This window comes from Halichoeres trimaculatus, unplaced genomic scaffold (genome assembly GCF_033239565.1).
Source record: "Halichoeres trimaculatus isolate MK-OKI-2021-1 unplaced genomic scaffold, fHalTri1.1 fHalTri1_scaffold_16, whole genome shotgun sequence".
In the NCBI taxonomy this organism is placed as follows: domain Eukaryota; kingdom Metazoa; phylum Chordata; class Actinopteri; order Labriformes; family Labridae; genus Halichoeres; species Halichoeres trimaculatus.
This window is the reverse complement of record NW_027437194.1, coordinates 7463364-7479076: the sequence shown is the minus strand read 5'-3', so window position 1 is coordinate 7479076 and position 15713 is coordinate 7463364. Positions and strand designations below refer to the sequence as shown.

Here is a 15713-nt window from a genome sequence, read left to right as displayed (position 1 = left end):
ATCACCTTCCATGAAATGAACTCTGCCTGTGAAAACAGTGTGCAGCAAAGTGGCGCGGGGCCTGTGAGGTAAAATGAGCTTCATAGGCACATCACCAGGAGACCAGGAATAGATTCGCATAGCTTTGTTTAATTAATGGATCCATGTTTTCATTTCAACTTCTAGGAATGTCAGGAGCGCTGAGGAAAATGGCATCTAAAATATGTTGTCTGGCATTGTGCACCATTGGTTGCATCTTGTGACTCAAATTAAGGCATATTTCCCCTTTTTTCATACTGGTTTAATGATCCTTTTCTCTATAAACAGTAACTACAACAACAATCATTATTGTAACCATTATTCTTATATAACATGGCACCTTTCAGGTAAATCACCAGTCACAAAATGGTCACTTATCTGTGAGGCATTTTGCTTTCACAGTTTTCCAGGTTTTTAGACAAAACAGCTGTGGTTATCACCCTGCATGTGCATCTGTGTTCGTGTGTATGTGTGCACGCTCCCTCTTCCTGCCTCTGTGTCCGTCTTCAGCCTTCGGTGTGTCAACTCTTGTTGATTTCCGTAGGGGAAGTTGCCTCAGTGCTATCCTCAGACAAAAGCCCTGACCTCGGGGTTAAGGAATGTGAACCCGTGGCAGTGACGATCAAGACCTTCCCTTAGGGCGGACAATACTGAACACCTCAGCAAACGCCCTAATGGTCTCACATGCTTTTGTGTTCCCTTTCAGCACACCTTTTTCCTCTGCCCTCGGTCATGTGCACATTCAGTGAAATCAAAATAGCAAGAACTGAGGGAGGTCAGACGTTTTCTACAAATTAAAACCAAGTTGGCTATAATGGACTACTTGCATTGAGCGTTGGTCTACTATCTCGTTCAATGCACTATGTCAGATTGCAACACTTGATTTGATTAGGATGTAATTTAGCAGAGCTGAAGATTTATTACTTCCACCAAGGAGGTTATGTTTTTGGGAGAGTTTATTTGTCTGTCTGTAAACAAGTAACAAAATGGATTTTGATGAAATTTTCAGGATATGCTTAAAATGGGATAAGGAAGAAGTGATTAACTTTTGGAGGTGATCCGGGTCACCATCTGGATCCAGGACTTTTTTAAAGGATTCTTTATCATTGTGAGACAGGGCCGTTTTCAACATATGTGTATATAACTCCACGATAAATGGTCGGATTGCTTTGCAAAACAATACAAGACAGGGTCACCATAATTTCTGACAGATGTAAAAGTACAATCCAGATCCTAGCAATATTTTGCATACTAAGGTTGGTGATATGAAATATGTACTGGGTCATCAAAATTTTCAACACTGTCAGGTAACAAATTACCGTACAAACCTGCAACTAACAGCAAATTGTAGCAGACAGTCTGTTGAAGGGAAATATAACATTAAAGTAGGACTAACAATCTCAATATGCTTAGTGGAGGTCATTTTCAAGAAAAAACAAACAAACAGGAAAGTTGATATTGCAAGCTCCAATATTAAATTTGACAAGTGGCGGTTTTGTCATGTTTTCTTGTCATTGTAAAGTACAAACATGAACATACACAAATGTTAATTAGAGTCAAGTATCTGAAAAAGTTGCTCAAAAATATCTATCTGTATTGAAAAACCATCAAATGAAATGTCAGTTTGTGTTGTTTTGTGCATTCTTAAGTATGAGAAACCATTGTCAATGCCACTGAGAGAGGCCGTAATGGCTTTTACGGATGAGCTTGTTGTGAATGGTAAAGGTACAAAGGAGACCAAAAGGCCCTTGTCTCATTTATCACCCTCTTTAAGAGAGGGAGAAAGAGGAGGAGGTTTGCTGTCAAAGCAACCATAGTTGAGTGTATCATGATGGTGGTCTCTCATCCCCTGAGGCCCAAACACGTTGCTTAAAGTGGAGTTAAACTGGGCGAGAGTAAAAGAGTAAGAAGACAGAGAACTGGGACAAGAGATATTGCAATTAGGAGTTAAGTATAGACCAGAGCTCTTTGCGTGCAAGAGTGTGAGGCAATAAGAGGAGCCAAAACAGCCGCCGGAGAATTTATATGGATGGAGGTGAGGGGTCAAAGCGCTATTAATCATGGTCCAAGTTGAGGATTAAATAGCTCATTCGAGAGCGCAGATGAGAGAACCCGCCGTGATGGAGGTGTTTAAAAGGACAGTGTTGTGTCTGTCTTCTATTACTGGAGCCTAAGGCAAAACAGCCACAAGAGCTGAGCACAAATAGGATGTCCAATCATAGCCTTTCCCTCCTCTTCCTCCTCTCCCTCCCTCTGTGATGAGCAGTTACCCACCCAATTTAGTCACTTAACATCATTGCGCTAACATGACACCGTCTGATGATTGATCATTGTTTGCTCTGAAGATAGATGAAGGGGACGCTCACACAAAAGCAGGGCTTTGTGTGAAACAATCAGCCATCCACAGGGCTCCGTCTTCCCACTCCATACACACACACACACACACACACACACACACACACACACACACACACACACACACACACACACACACACACACACACACACACTCATTCTCCTGCACACACCTTGAATCAGTGCCCAGTCAGACTTAACTTTCCTCCCTCTTTTTCTTTCTTTTTTTCCTGTACAACTGCCTTTGATCTTTGATGTGCCATGCATTGCATTAATTATGTATCTCGCCTCAGTACAAACGTGCTGAACACCTTCAAGTGCTTAATAGGTGCAGGCTCATTGCAGGAGCCTGGAGGATAGCTGCAGGAAGCATATGCATAGCCTACGTAGCTTCTATATGCACTGCATAAGGGATTTTACAGTATGTGGGGAGGGTTGTAAAGCCTGCATGCCTGCGTTTGTGCGTCTCTCTTTCAATCCAGGCCAGAGCTGGGACACTTTCAACTCTCCTGAAACATGTGCCACCTCACCCAGGACTGAGTGTTGAAGGAGAAGGAGATGAATGTGGCTTGAATTATAAGTGTAGCGTCATGGCCAAAAGCAAGAACAATGAGCAAGATCAGGATCTAGCATCGCTCCGTTATGCAAATTCTGTGTGCAGCCTCTCCCTTTACAGCTAGCCGAGGGGGGCTCATATGATTCTTACTTTAAACTATCATGCATCTGCATTTAATTAATTTGCTTTTTTGCTGTATTTGCAGATAACAGTAAGAAATTAGTAAACATTAGCAGATGGAGAGTGGGGAGCTTTGGGGAAAGTACATTCGAAGATTGTAGCTTGCAAAATTTTCTTGGACTAGACTTTGTATGTTTTGTTCCACACCATTTCACCACATTGACATTGATATAAATGTGTTGAAAAAAAAACAGTTTCATTTCCAAACTCTTTGCAAATCAAATGCCTTAAAATGATGAAGTGTTCTGAACTTTGATTATTATATTTCTCGTTTGTGATGTGGCAAAGACAGATGTGGCATACTCTGTGGGGCTGGGACGATATGCTTCCCCCCAGATTCAATTCTTTTGCGATTTTTGGGGTGGCGGTTCAATTTAAATTCTGATTCTTCAATACTTCTGTTTTTAAGTTTGCTTTTTTTTAACACCAGACCATGTGAAAACGTTGAATGATGATGTCTTCTTTGCAGACCTCCAACAAGCATATTGTGATTGTCACGCAACACTTTAGTCCTACTTTAATGTTATACTTCCTTTCAGCAGACTGTCTGCTACAATTTGGTGTTAGTTGCAGGTTTGTACGATAATTTGTTACCTGACAGTGTTGCAAATTATGATGACACAGTACATATTTCATATTCTGGATCTTAGTTTCCAGAATTACATCTGTCAGCAATGATCCTGACCTTGTCTTTTATTGTCCTGGAGTTATATACATATATGAGGAAAACGGCCCTATCTCACAATGACAAAGAATCCTTTAAGAAACTCCTGGATCCAGACGGTGATCCGGATCACCTCCAAAATTTAATCACTCCTTTCTTATCCCATTTTGAACATTTCCTGAAAATTTCATCAAGATCCGTTTGTAAGTTTTTGAGTTATGTTGTTCACAGACAATTAAACTCCCAAAGGAGGTTATTAACCTCCTTGTCAGAGGTAACAGAGGATTAAAATTAGTTAGAAAAAAAAAGATTTTTGGACAAAAATCTCAATTTAAAATCATCAAACAAAAAATTCTGATACTACCATTCAATGTTCTTTTTCACTGACCCCTAATATTTTCTACTTTGACACCTTAAAAATATAAAGTGTTAAGTGTTGTTGCTGGAGGTAAAATAAGGGAGAGGGGAAGAGCAAAGATTGATATCAGTTTATAGCTACAAAACATTCGGGGGTGAAAATTTTGGTATTTTATCAAAGACTGGAATAACATATTAAGTCTTCTGTCCGTTCTTCCAGATTCATCCAAACTCCAACACTGCAAACCTTTGCTTTGTGTTTTAAGTGTTTATCCTATTTTAGTTATATTGTGGAAGCTTCCAGAGAGGGAGATAAGCTAATTGTTAATGCAGCAGAAACATCTTTCTTCAGAGCCAAAAGCCCTGGTTCAACAGATGTGACCAGGTTAAAATAACAGGAGATAAGCAGTGAAAAGAAAAAGTAGCTGCTGCTGCTGCTCAGGAGCTCCACGTGAGCTAGCAAACCTTAGTCTGGGGGAAATGTCTAACCTACATTTGCAGTACGTATGGTGACATGGACTGTATGTTTTGTTCATACATTTCTGTGTTGTTAATTTCAAAGTTCAAAACAAGGCTCCTGTCTGTCTCTGCGTCTGTCTGTGTGGTGTCGCTGCAGCCCGGCAGACGTTGGTGGGAGTACCCCCTGCACAGGTCCCTTTGCAGTGCAGATCCAGTAGTTGGAGTTGTTGTACAGCGAGCACGAGAGGGAGAGGAGAGGAGTAAAGAGCGCAGCAGCTGAGTGAGCAAACACTAGGTAGAAACATTAGGTTATCTTTCGAGACTATCACACATCGACCTGTCACTTTTACCGTTTCCAGCCGTGTCCCGTCTACTTGCAGAGAGGACCCCAGGAGCAGCAGAAGCAGCAGCAGCACCCGGGTCTGGTCTGCTCTGCTCGGGCAGCCGCCTGTGAGAAAAACTCCCAAACGCGGTCGTCTCAGCTGGCATGAGCTAACCTACCAGACTATCATGGAAACCAAACCATTCTTGTCATTGGGTAAGTTTGTTTGTTTAATGACAAAGCCTTGCTCTGTAATAAATGTTAGCGTTTTGATAGGACTCGTCGGCATTTTGTCTGAAACGTCTCCTCGCGCTGTTTTCTCCGTCCCTTTTCCTCTTTTGACAGCGCGTGGAGCGACTTGCCAAACGCATCAACATGTTTCTCGCTGTTGACGACTTCTGGCGGACGTCACCTTCTTTGTATTTGCTCACTTTGACCGATTGTTTGTGCACATTTCCCGCCAGATGTGATTTCTATGTTGCTAATTGAGTGGATGACATTGTGCGTTGAGACGGAGTGACATCTCGCTTGGGACACGGTGTGCGCATATCAGCTCGCGTGCGCTTCAAATGTACTTGTTGTTAAGTTCGCTTTGAACTTTGAATATGAGTTAGATTCGTAAGGAAGAGTGCAATATGTGGTGAAACTTTTGCTCGTATGTGTTTGTACGTTAATGAGTTGGCTGCACTGTCAAATGTAGCCTATGCAAAACACAAACAGTGCATAATTTACAGAGTGCTCTCATTATCTAGAAGCGTCTGCTGGCTGTGTGAGGTTGACGTGGGTGTGCGTGCTCTGTAGTCGTCGTGGTATTCTGAACGGAAATTTAAAGAAATGTATAGAAGCCTATTTGTAGTTTTCCCCCTCATGACCTGGTTTAACTTGAGGCTACATTGACTCAGCAGTATAAAGTTGTGATTTGAACGTGGCGTTGTGCATTACTTGACTTTTAAAGGCAGTGGGAGCTCGTCTGTTAAACTGTGCCAAAGCGCAGTCACCTTAAAACCAGTTACAAAGAGGTGACACAAGTATTGGGGTTGTACACAGTGTAGTCCAGGGGTGTCAAACTCATTTCAGTTTGAGGGTTGCATCCTAATTTGATCTCAAGTGAGTCAGACCAGTAAAATTATTGCATAATTACCTACAAATAAGAAGTCCACGTTTTTTCTTCTTCTTTTTGTTTAGTGCAAAAAATACAAGTTTATATTAAACATCCTTTTATTTCATGAACCATACTTCAGCAAAACATTCCATGAATAGACAGAGATTTCTCAAGAAAAGTAAGGGCACTTAACCCTGGTTTATCAGTTACACATGTACACATTGTACAAAGGCACAAAACACTGAATCACAGGTATCTGGAACTGAAAAAATGGAGCTGGACCTAAAGATTAAATCAATTTATCAAGCTGTAGAAATTATTCTGGGGGAAAAGAAAACTTCCCACACCTTGCAGACTGAACAAAGTACAGTTATCTTCCACTTTGTCACCTTTCAGGACACACAACTTCTGCAGCCTTCAGCATGCATGTTTTCATGAACTCACCCTCATTGTACGGCTTTGATGCTAACGCTAGCAATTAAGTAGCTGGCCTTCACTGCTGCATCACTGACCTCTGGACTCTGGATAAAAACAGACTGCTGTTTCCTCAGATGCTCCAGCAATTCATTTATCTTCTCTCTGCTCAGTTGTCCTTGCAAGCTGTTGTATTTTTCTCCATGCAGAGTCTCATAGTGGCGCTGAATATTATATTCCTTGAGCTCTGAAACTTGCTGCATGCACGCCAGTCACCCAGGTTTCACATTCACCTCTGAATTTTTATCCATTTTTATTTTTTTTGTTGTTGTTGTTGAAATGCTTTTAAACTATGTTTTTTGGCATCCTTGGGTGTCTTAAAAGGTGCCTTGAAATATAAATGTATTATTATTATAATCATTAATTCATTCTCCGGGCCTGATTAGATCCCCTGGCGGGCTGGTTTTGGCCCTCGGGCCATAGGTTGGACACCTCTGGTGTTGTCACTACTAAGACTTACAGGACGTAGAAATGTTATAGTGTGAAGTAATTGTGCATGCAGTCTTCCCAAGAAACACAACTTTTTACTTTTTTAAGATTTATTTTTTCTGAAGGTAAAGACCTTATGGAAAAGAACTTAATAACACTGCCTGCATTATTTAGCACAGTTAAATAGGACCTGTTTGACTGTTCAGAAGTGAAAAAAAGTCAGTATCCCAGAGTATAAATCATGTTATTGTAAAACCATCAATCTTTGCCTGAGTCAAATTTTTGCTAAAGGCTCCTTTAAGTTTACAGTTCAAACACTCGCTGTCACAGACCAGCACACCGCACTGTAAATCATGCATGCTGAATGCTACAGTGAGTTTGTCAAAGCGAACAGAGCAGACCCTTGTCCCCTGTAGCACAGATAAAGCAAAGAGCTGTAGGCGAGCCCCCTTATTGTGTCTGTTGCTCTTTCATGAGGGCATCGTGTTACACCTCGACACGTATCATCAGCCGGCTGGATGCACTGAGGAGATTCACGGGGACTTCTGAGGCACCGGACAGCTTTCTTCTGTTACAGGCCCTGCTCGCTGACACTGTCGCCACAACACCCTTTATGTGGCTTGCCAGAAATACTCCAAAACCGACAGTGTTGCACACACACTGACAGGCTGTTATTACAGGTGCAGCGTATTGTGTGTCCATGTTGAAAGTGCTTCAAGTTTCTGAGCGCCTGTATGTACACCAGAGAAGGCTATACGCAGACTTGAAAGTGGACAGTAAAGTCTTATCTGAAGCCTCTGTGGCTGGTGTGAGGCTTAATAGTTTTAAGGAGGAGGAACACTTTTTCCAGCAGTGTTGGAGCTCATCTTTCCCTCCCAGCCACACCACATGCTGCATCAGCAGCTTTTTCATCGCCTATAGTCCTGATCTGTCGCTCCTGAAATCACCATTTATATTTAAACTTTCCATCAAAGGTCCACTTGAGTGCTGATTGTTAATTGGTCGCTTCAAGGACACCACTATATCCTGTGGAGTCCTTGAACGTATTGATTAGCCGCTTACTCAGTGTAATTATCTGTCGTGCTGCATTAAAAATTCTGAGTTGCAACTGTTTGAAATGACAGCCCGTACATTTCACAATTATAGATCGCTTGTTGGCTGTGATGACGACATCCCCCTTTGGCACCATATTCGTGGCACTGTATGCTGATCTGCTGTCTGATCCCATTATCAGCCCCCTCCTTATCTGACGTTAAGTTATGAAGACTGAAAGGATGACATTGAGAGGAGAATGTGTCCTTTTGTCACAGAAATATGAGGCTGATCATGACTCTCTGCTGGTGAATTAGAGAATGTGACTGAGGAGGGGAAAGAAGAGTTTTTGACAAGTGCTCCTGCGTGGCTCTGCTCACTGAGTTTATCTTTATTGATTTTCTATTTGGTTAATGGCAAAATGTCAGCACCTTTGTAGCTCCACTTTATCATTTTTTTCTGCCCACTGTCATGTCTTATTTCATGGTTTGATAACTGTTCACATCAACAACATCAGGGTCTGAGAATAAAGTTTATTGAACACAAGGGAGGATGCTAATATGTAGGGGTGAAAGAAAAAAATCATTGTATGGATATTATCAGGTTTTTTGTATGACAATTTTAAATCCTAAAAAAAATATCAAAGAATTGCCACCCCTAATATCGTAAAAGAATCGAATCAGGGGGGAAAGCACATCGTCCCAGCCCTACTAATATGCAGGGCCCACAGTTAAAACAGAACTGTTAAATGTTGACTATCGCAGAAATTGACATAATGTGGCTGAATGCTGTCACTGTGAGGAGAAGAAAAATTTGTCCAGAGAACCGCTCATTCGTGGCACTACCAGCGCATCTCCCATAGTATCTCCTCACAAACTCTCACTCGCCACCTGAAACACCAACTGAAGCCCTATCTGCACAGCATTAATTGAATTACCCCCCGATGTCAGTTTTTGGTGTGGCACATTCACAGGGGAGAAACAAAGCCTGTGAGTAACTTGATATTCATCGTGTTTCTGATTGAAAAGGCTTCACAGACCCCCCCCATGTGCTTTAGCGCAGCACTTTTTTCCTGCAGCAAATTCTAAAAGTATACTATTGACTGGAAATGTAAAAATACATGTGCTAACCACTTGTCGTCCAAAAGGCATGTGGACAACAAAGAAAAACACTGTGCTGCTGCTAATACTAGCCTAGCCAACCTTAACTTGCGGACAAGCATTACGGGTATTACAACATTACGTTTTGACTAGAAATACTGAGCAATGCGGTGTAATGATGTATTGCATCAATACATTTAACAGTTTTTGCACTTCATTCAAGAACATTTTATTCTCTGACACGAAAAAGCACGCACTCTGTGATGTAGCGATGGGTACAAAATAAGGTACTTTCATAGATACCATCGGAATCCCAGCTGTAGTACCGAGTACAGATTCATGTAAAATCAAATGGTACCATGTTTAGGTACCTAAATCCAGGGGATTTTCCATACTGTAATAAGTTTGTTAGGTTAAAAAAAATGAAATTTTATTGTTATACAAATTAATATTTATTACCACATCAACACACACAAAAGTACCAAAAATTGGTACCATTGAGTACCAGTACCAACTGCCAGGTATCGGGCAATGGTACTGTATCTTTTCTAATGTAAAAGGTACTCATCCCTACTGTGGTGGTAAAATAAGCATGAAAGGTAAAAAAAAAAACATAATTCTAGAAAATTAAAATAGAAATACAATCTTGAATAAATAAATAAATAAATAAATAAATAAACAGAACATGGGGGTAAAATCAAGTCATTGGGCTGTAAGTATGTAAAAATGCTTCCAACATGGGAAGACCAAGCCTCTTTCTTCCGTTACCCAGATTTTGGCTAACAAGCTAAAGATAAAGAAAAGGGAATTTGGGCTCAAATTCTTGGGAAGAAGTTTGAACATGGCAATGCTTTTGTGATTGATCGATGTCAGTCCTGTTCCTGTTTTTTGGATGATAAAACCCTCAGCATGAAGCGACCACAGTGTGTGATGTATTGCATTGACTTTTAAGTGAAGTATTTTTAAAAGAGCTAGATATTCTCAAAGCTTACTGTTGGTGTTCAAGTTGTCTTTTAAAGCTGAAAAAGTGAGTTTTATTACAGAGGAACAAACTATGAAGTCCAAATTTTGCAAGAACTTTATTTAAATGTTAAGAATTATCTGTTTTTCAAAGTGACTTGTGTTCCACCAGTATCTATAAAAACAGAACGTCCCCTTCAGATAAATAACCTTTAACTGAAAACTATTGAACATGCCTGCTCACAGTCCAAAGTCTTCATCCGCCACACATTGAAAACTTTTTCCCTTTACAAGTCTGGTTGAGCTAAGTTTGAGGGGAACATTGGGTACCCTCACCGCGCTCTATCTCACACACTCGTGAAATCAATCAAGTTCATGGTCTTTGATGAGAAAGTGAGATACATGCTGCTACGTCAATGTGTGTGTGTCTGTGTGCATGTTTGTGGGAGAGAGACAGACATTCTTCTTCTGGCAGTAACTCAGGAACAAAGGTAATACAGGGAGAAGGTATGTGTGTGAGAGGAGGGGTGTGTGTGAGTGTGTGTGTGTGGGAGAGGGCTGGGAGCATTACACCGCCAAAAGCATTTGGCCAAGTTTGTCTTTTTACAGCCGTCCAGTTTTGTGTTCCTGATGTGATGCGTTTGCTCCCCTTTTGAGAAACGGGGCTGCAGCTGTCATTTTTATTGGAGGAGTTTTATAGCGAGACTTAATGGCTTAAAGTGACAGCTCTCTCTGTTTCTCTCCTTTCTCTTTTTTTTCTCCTCCCTCAATCTCACCCATGAGGGTTTTAACTCCAGCAAATCAAAGAAAATTTGGTTGCCTTGTATGTGCCCAGCCTCCACTTTCCCACCCATCACCCCTGCCAACATCCAAACCAAACTGTACACAAGGAAAAAAAAAGGATTTATGCTTAAGTTATGAACACAGAAGCTGTGTGTTTTTATTTTACAGCCATGAAGTGTAGACCAGTGTTTTTCTCCTCATGGAATATCTCTGCTCATCAAGAGAACATTGAATTCTGGCTCCGGATAAAACCGCGCATATTTTAGCCTGTCATGCTCTCCCCTCAGCCGCACAAATTAGTTTATGTTCTAAACAGTCTGGATTTGAAAAAAAAAAAAAACTGCTGGAAGGCTTTCTGATGAACAAATCGCAGAATGGCTCAGAAGCTCGTTAATTATTTGCGTGAGGAGCTACTTGCTCGCAGGAGGTCTTTTATTGATAACGGCTGCACTGAACTTTGCACCTCAAACCTTGACCTTTGCTCCTCGTATGCTAGATCACTTCAGGAATTTGCCTTTGGCGTTCAGTAAGTCGTTTAAAGACAGTAGCTGGGAGTTCCTTCTTTTATCACTCTCATTTCTTTATCTCATTTTTCCCTGGCCTTATTTGTTTTGGATTAGAATTTGTAGTGTGTTTATTTATTGAGCTTTATTTAAAATGAGTTTTAGGTACGGCTTCTGCAGCCTTGAATTTGATGCAGGAGAATTTAGGTTTGAGTAAGCTTGATAGAAAGCTGGTTGAAGGAGCTGTAGGGAAATGAATCAGCTTGTAGATTATGTGACTTTTTTCTGTGACTGATGACTTTCTGTTGTGCGATCCCTTCGTTTAAAACCATGTTTTGTTGGTCTGTTACTTAGCTCCAACATTCTGCTGCTGATCTTGGTCAGGACATTTTAGTACAAGAGATTTTCAATCTCAATATGTTGAATAAATTTAAAACTAGGAATGCATGATATTGGATTTTTTGCTGATATCTGATATGTCAATATTTAACAACTCATTTAGCTGATTCCAATACTGATACCAATACTTTTACTGCGCACATAATTGCAGAGATCGTCAACTCTCTTCTGGATTGGAAGTGGCATATTGTATTATGGTGCATACTCTCATCACATTTGTTATATAATATTCATTTCTTGGGCAAAATCAGAAAAGTACATACTTGAAACTGTGTATTACTTAATGATGTTTGCTTTCAAACAACAAAAAATCCTGAGAAAATCGCAACATTACCCACAACCAGGGCAAATTCCGTGAATTTTACAATTGACAGTCTGTTAACATAACCTCTGTTAACTGGGAACAAGAAGTGCAACTGTACAGAAATTAAACCCAAATTGAAGGTTTTTTTTTTTTGGTAAATGGTAAATGTTTGGGCCGGGATGATATGCTATTCTTCTTCTATTTAAATTGCAGTTCTTCAATATTTATGATTTTTGCCATTTTTAGTTTGCTTTTTTGACGCCAGACCATGTGAAAAAGTTAAATAATGATGATGATAATGTCTACAGACTATATCAAGAGCCATATTTTCTCATTATATGCATATCATATGAGCCAGAGAGAAACATTTCACCCTCTGCTGGAAAAGTGGTAATATTTTTTCCAATCCAGTTTTATAATGAAAGACTGAAATGAAGAATTTTTTTTTTTTTTTGACATAGAATCCCGATTTTGTTATTGTCAAACAAAAGATCCCAATTGATTTATATCGATTTTTCTATTTTTTTCTCCAACCCCTAGTAAATGTGCCTAAATTAGTCATCCACATGTATGGTACAGACTGCTGCTTCAAGTTTGGAATTCAAGTTTTAACTTAAAACAGGAGCCAAATATGGAACGACTCATTTTGAACTGTGCAAACCAAATCACAAAAAAGTGCAAAAAATATCTCCAGGTTTGGCCTACTATTTTAGCAGTTTATTATATTGGCGTCAATACCAGCTGATTTGGAAAATGTACTGATAATATCATGCATCTCTTTTTAAAATAGAAACTAAATAAACAAAATTAATACAAAAACCTTGGTAAAATTAACCGATCTTGGTATAATAAATTCTAGCTGTGAGTTCTTGGGTAACATTTAGTAGGAATACTGCTTGAAACATTTAGATATGCACCGATCGATTGGTTAGCTGCTCGATAGGTGCTGGTTTCCTTAATTTTGGGGGATTGGTGATCGGCCCATCCTTACACCTGGAACTGATCTTTTTTACCTCTGGGAAGGTCTGACAGCCAGCCTTTGTTGCTTTTTGCTCTGAGACCTTTAACTCAGGACACTTTATAGGTTAAGTTAAAACATAAAGATTTAATTGTTTCACAGGTATTGTTCAATGGTTTTCAATGAATAAGATTGGAACATTGAAAGTATATGCTGTCAGTTATTTAAAAAAAAAAAATGTATCGACAGGTCAAGCGATTTAAAGATTGGTGATTGGTGATTGGCCAGAAAATTGTGATCGGTGCACCCCTATAATCATTGGTAAGGATGGAAAAAAGTGAAAGATTCAGCACTGTCATCAATTAAAAAAAGTTTGGAATGTGGATCAATTATTGAAAGATCACTGCATGTTCAAACTGCTTGTTTCATCAAATCGTGGAATTTTAAATGAAAGATAATAAGCAGGTAGTCCAGAACCCGTTTGGATTTGCAGAAGCTTGCTGGTTGCTGTGAAGACTTTCACTCCTCGGTGTTGGAATCATCAGAGCACTATTAGTCTCGTGGTTTACTGCAGGTCCTCTGAGTGTCTGAATGGCTTTTCTGTGGGCTGGCAGTATTCAGCATGCATACAGCCACTCTTTTGAAGTGGAAACACAGTCTCTGTGGGGATTCGACCAGATCGTACTCGTAATGCGTGCTGAAAGGAAGGTCGGTTCGCCCTACTCCAGCCAGAACTCTGTGCTCTGGGTTGCGAGGCAGAGGAGCGATCAGTGCAGCAGAGGAAGTGTGTTGTGGTTACATTCTGATAGTCAAACCTTTGAAAGAAAAGGAAAAAACAATCTGTCAGAAGCTAAGCAGTCATACACTCCTCCACCATCCTCAAGTTGGCATATTTTAAATAATAAAAACAACTGTCAGCTCTTTTTCTGTGATTACGGTAATACATGGAAATATTATGATGTGTGTAGTAATTAAGATTTGAGTGCTTCAGCTTTGATGGGTATTCACAGGAGAGAGATGGCAAATCCAGTGAATCTGTTATTCTCCTTCATGTCATTATATTTTTCTTATGCCCACATTTTTCCCACAGTCATCTTAATTGGCCCCAATGAGAACCACAAATATAAAAGAAAAATGTTGATCTGTGTAATTTAGGCGAGATGTGTCGAACAGTGTGGTAAGTGTGGATAGAATTTTATTTTCTGCATCCGGATACTAGAATTAACAAAAGACCACAGTGGATCACAGCTTTGCATTTAATGATATGTATCTGTTACACTGGCTGCGATACTATCTCAGTATAATAGGATCAAAAGCTGGAGTGGTGTTTGATGTTCCAGCACTCCGCAGAGAAACAAAAGAATCAAATTGTAGACTCCAACTGTGAAGTTGTTTTTTATAAAACTGTATATTCAGGTGTATACACAGCGCTCTCTGTCTTTTCTGCACACACACACTCCAAAAAGAGCGCGAGTCTCCCTGTGTATGTACATGTAAACACACGCCGCCGGAGCTGAAACAGAGCAAGGTAATTAAGACGGTGTCTCTCGCTGCTCCATCACAGTTTCTTTTTGAGGTCACAAGGAGCGAGGGGAGGTGTCCTTGTGTGCCTTACACCCACACCTTCCCACCCACCCCCCCTTTTTGCCCCGCCGGTGCTGCAGCCGCCGCTGTTGTGTTTGTCTGTCACCTTGCCAGATGCCAGGTGGGTGGGGCTTCCACACACCACTGGGCACAGGGCCACGGAAATCCCACAGCATGCAAAACACCTCAGTTATGTTCTGTGTGCGCAGGGGTGGGTGTTAGGGTGTGAGCACAAGGCGACGGTTTTCGAAGCAGGGTTGTGTGTGACAGTTACACCTGCACACCGACAAATTTTGGCATCTGATCTGTGATCAAGCAGCTCTATCTGACACGTATGATAAACTGTGCACGCAGTTTCACTCACTGGAGCCTTTTCTTGTAGCTTTAGATCTAATCAGCATGGAGCTGATAAACTATTCACAAGTCACATATTATGTCATTCACAGCATGTAGAAATGTGGTTCATATCTAAACGTCTCTTTAACGCATTTAAAAAAAACGTCTTATGATGCAGGTGTCCCTTTAAGTGAAGGTTTGCAACTTATGCTTTAACTTTAACTGTTTATATAGGAGACAGATCCAGACCATTAGTAGAGTCAGCAGGCAGTGATCTTCTTTTGCCAGCTGTTATGACATAACCACCAAAAATATACCATAAAGAGCAGATGTCTCTGGTTTTTGATTTTAAATAAATGACTGCCCCAGTTATTAAAGTGTTTTTTCTTATGTCAGCATGCTAAGAAAATCAGATATTCTTTTACCCATAGCAGAACAGAGATTTATAATAACAAAGCTGCCCGCCAAGACACACCGTTAACCTGCCATGGATATCCTCAACCCCCCCTGTTAGGCTGAAGTTTGCTCTGGCATGAAAATAAAAGTCAACCTAACTGAAGCAGTCTCACGCTGCCAGGTTTAAGTCCCATTTAAGTCCAACTTCTTCCAAAGAGGAATGGACACACACTTGCATTCTGGAGAAGGTGAGACAAAACACAGTGGCGAAGAGGCTTTTAAAAGCATTTTAAAGTAGGGCTGAACAGTAAATCAAATTTACACCGACAATGCAATGTGGTAGATTGCAATTTTCGAATCCCAAAGGGTGCAATTAAAAAAAAGTGCAATCCATACATTTACATATTTCAATGGTTTCTACTTCTGCTATTTAGTTTGTGTT

The 15713-nt window shown here is 40.4% G+C and overlaps 1 protein-coding gene across 2 annotated transcripts in view; it reads left to right on the top strand.

Moving 5' to 3' along the window:
- rxraa (retinoid X receptor, alpha a) overlaps positions 1-15713 on the top strand; it is a 263628-nt gene that overhangs the window by 112315 nt on the left and 135600 nt on the right. For both annotated transcript variants that reach the window (XM_074690115.1, XM_074690116.1), the window contains exon 3: positions 4747-5127. In XM_074690115.1, coding sequence (XP_074546216.1) covers positions 5100-5127 — 28 coding nt within the window. In that variant the 5' untranslated portion in view covers positions 4747-5099. The remainder of the gene's footprint in view (positions 1-4746; positions 5128-15713) is intronic.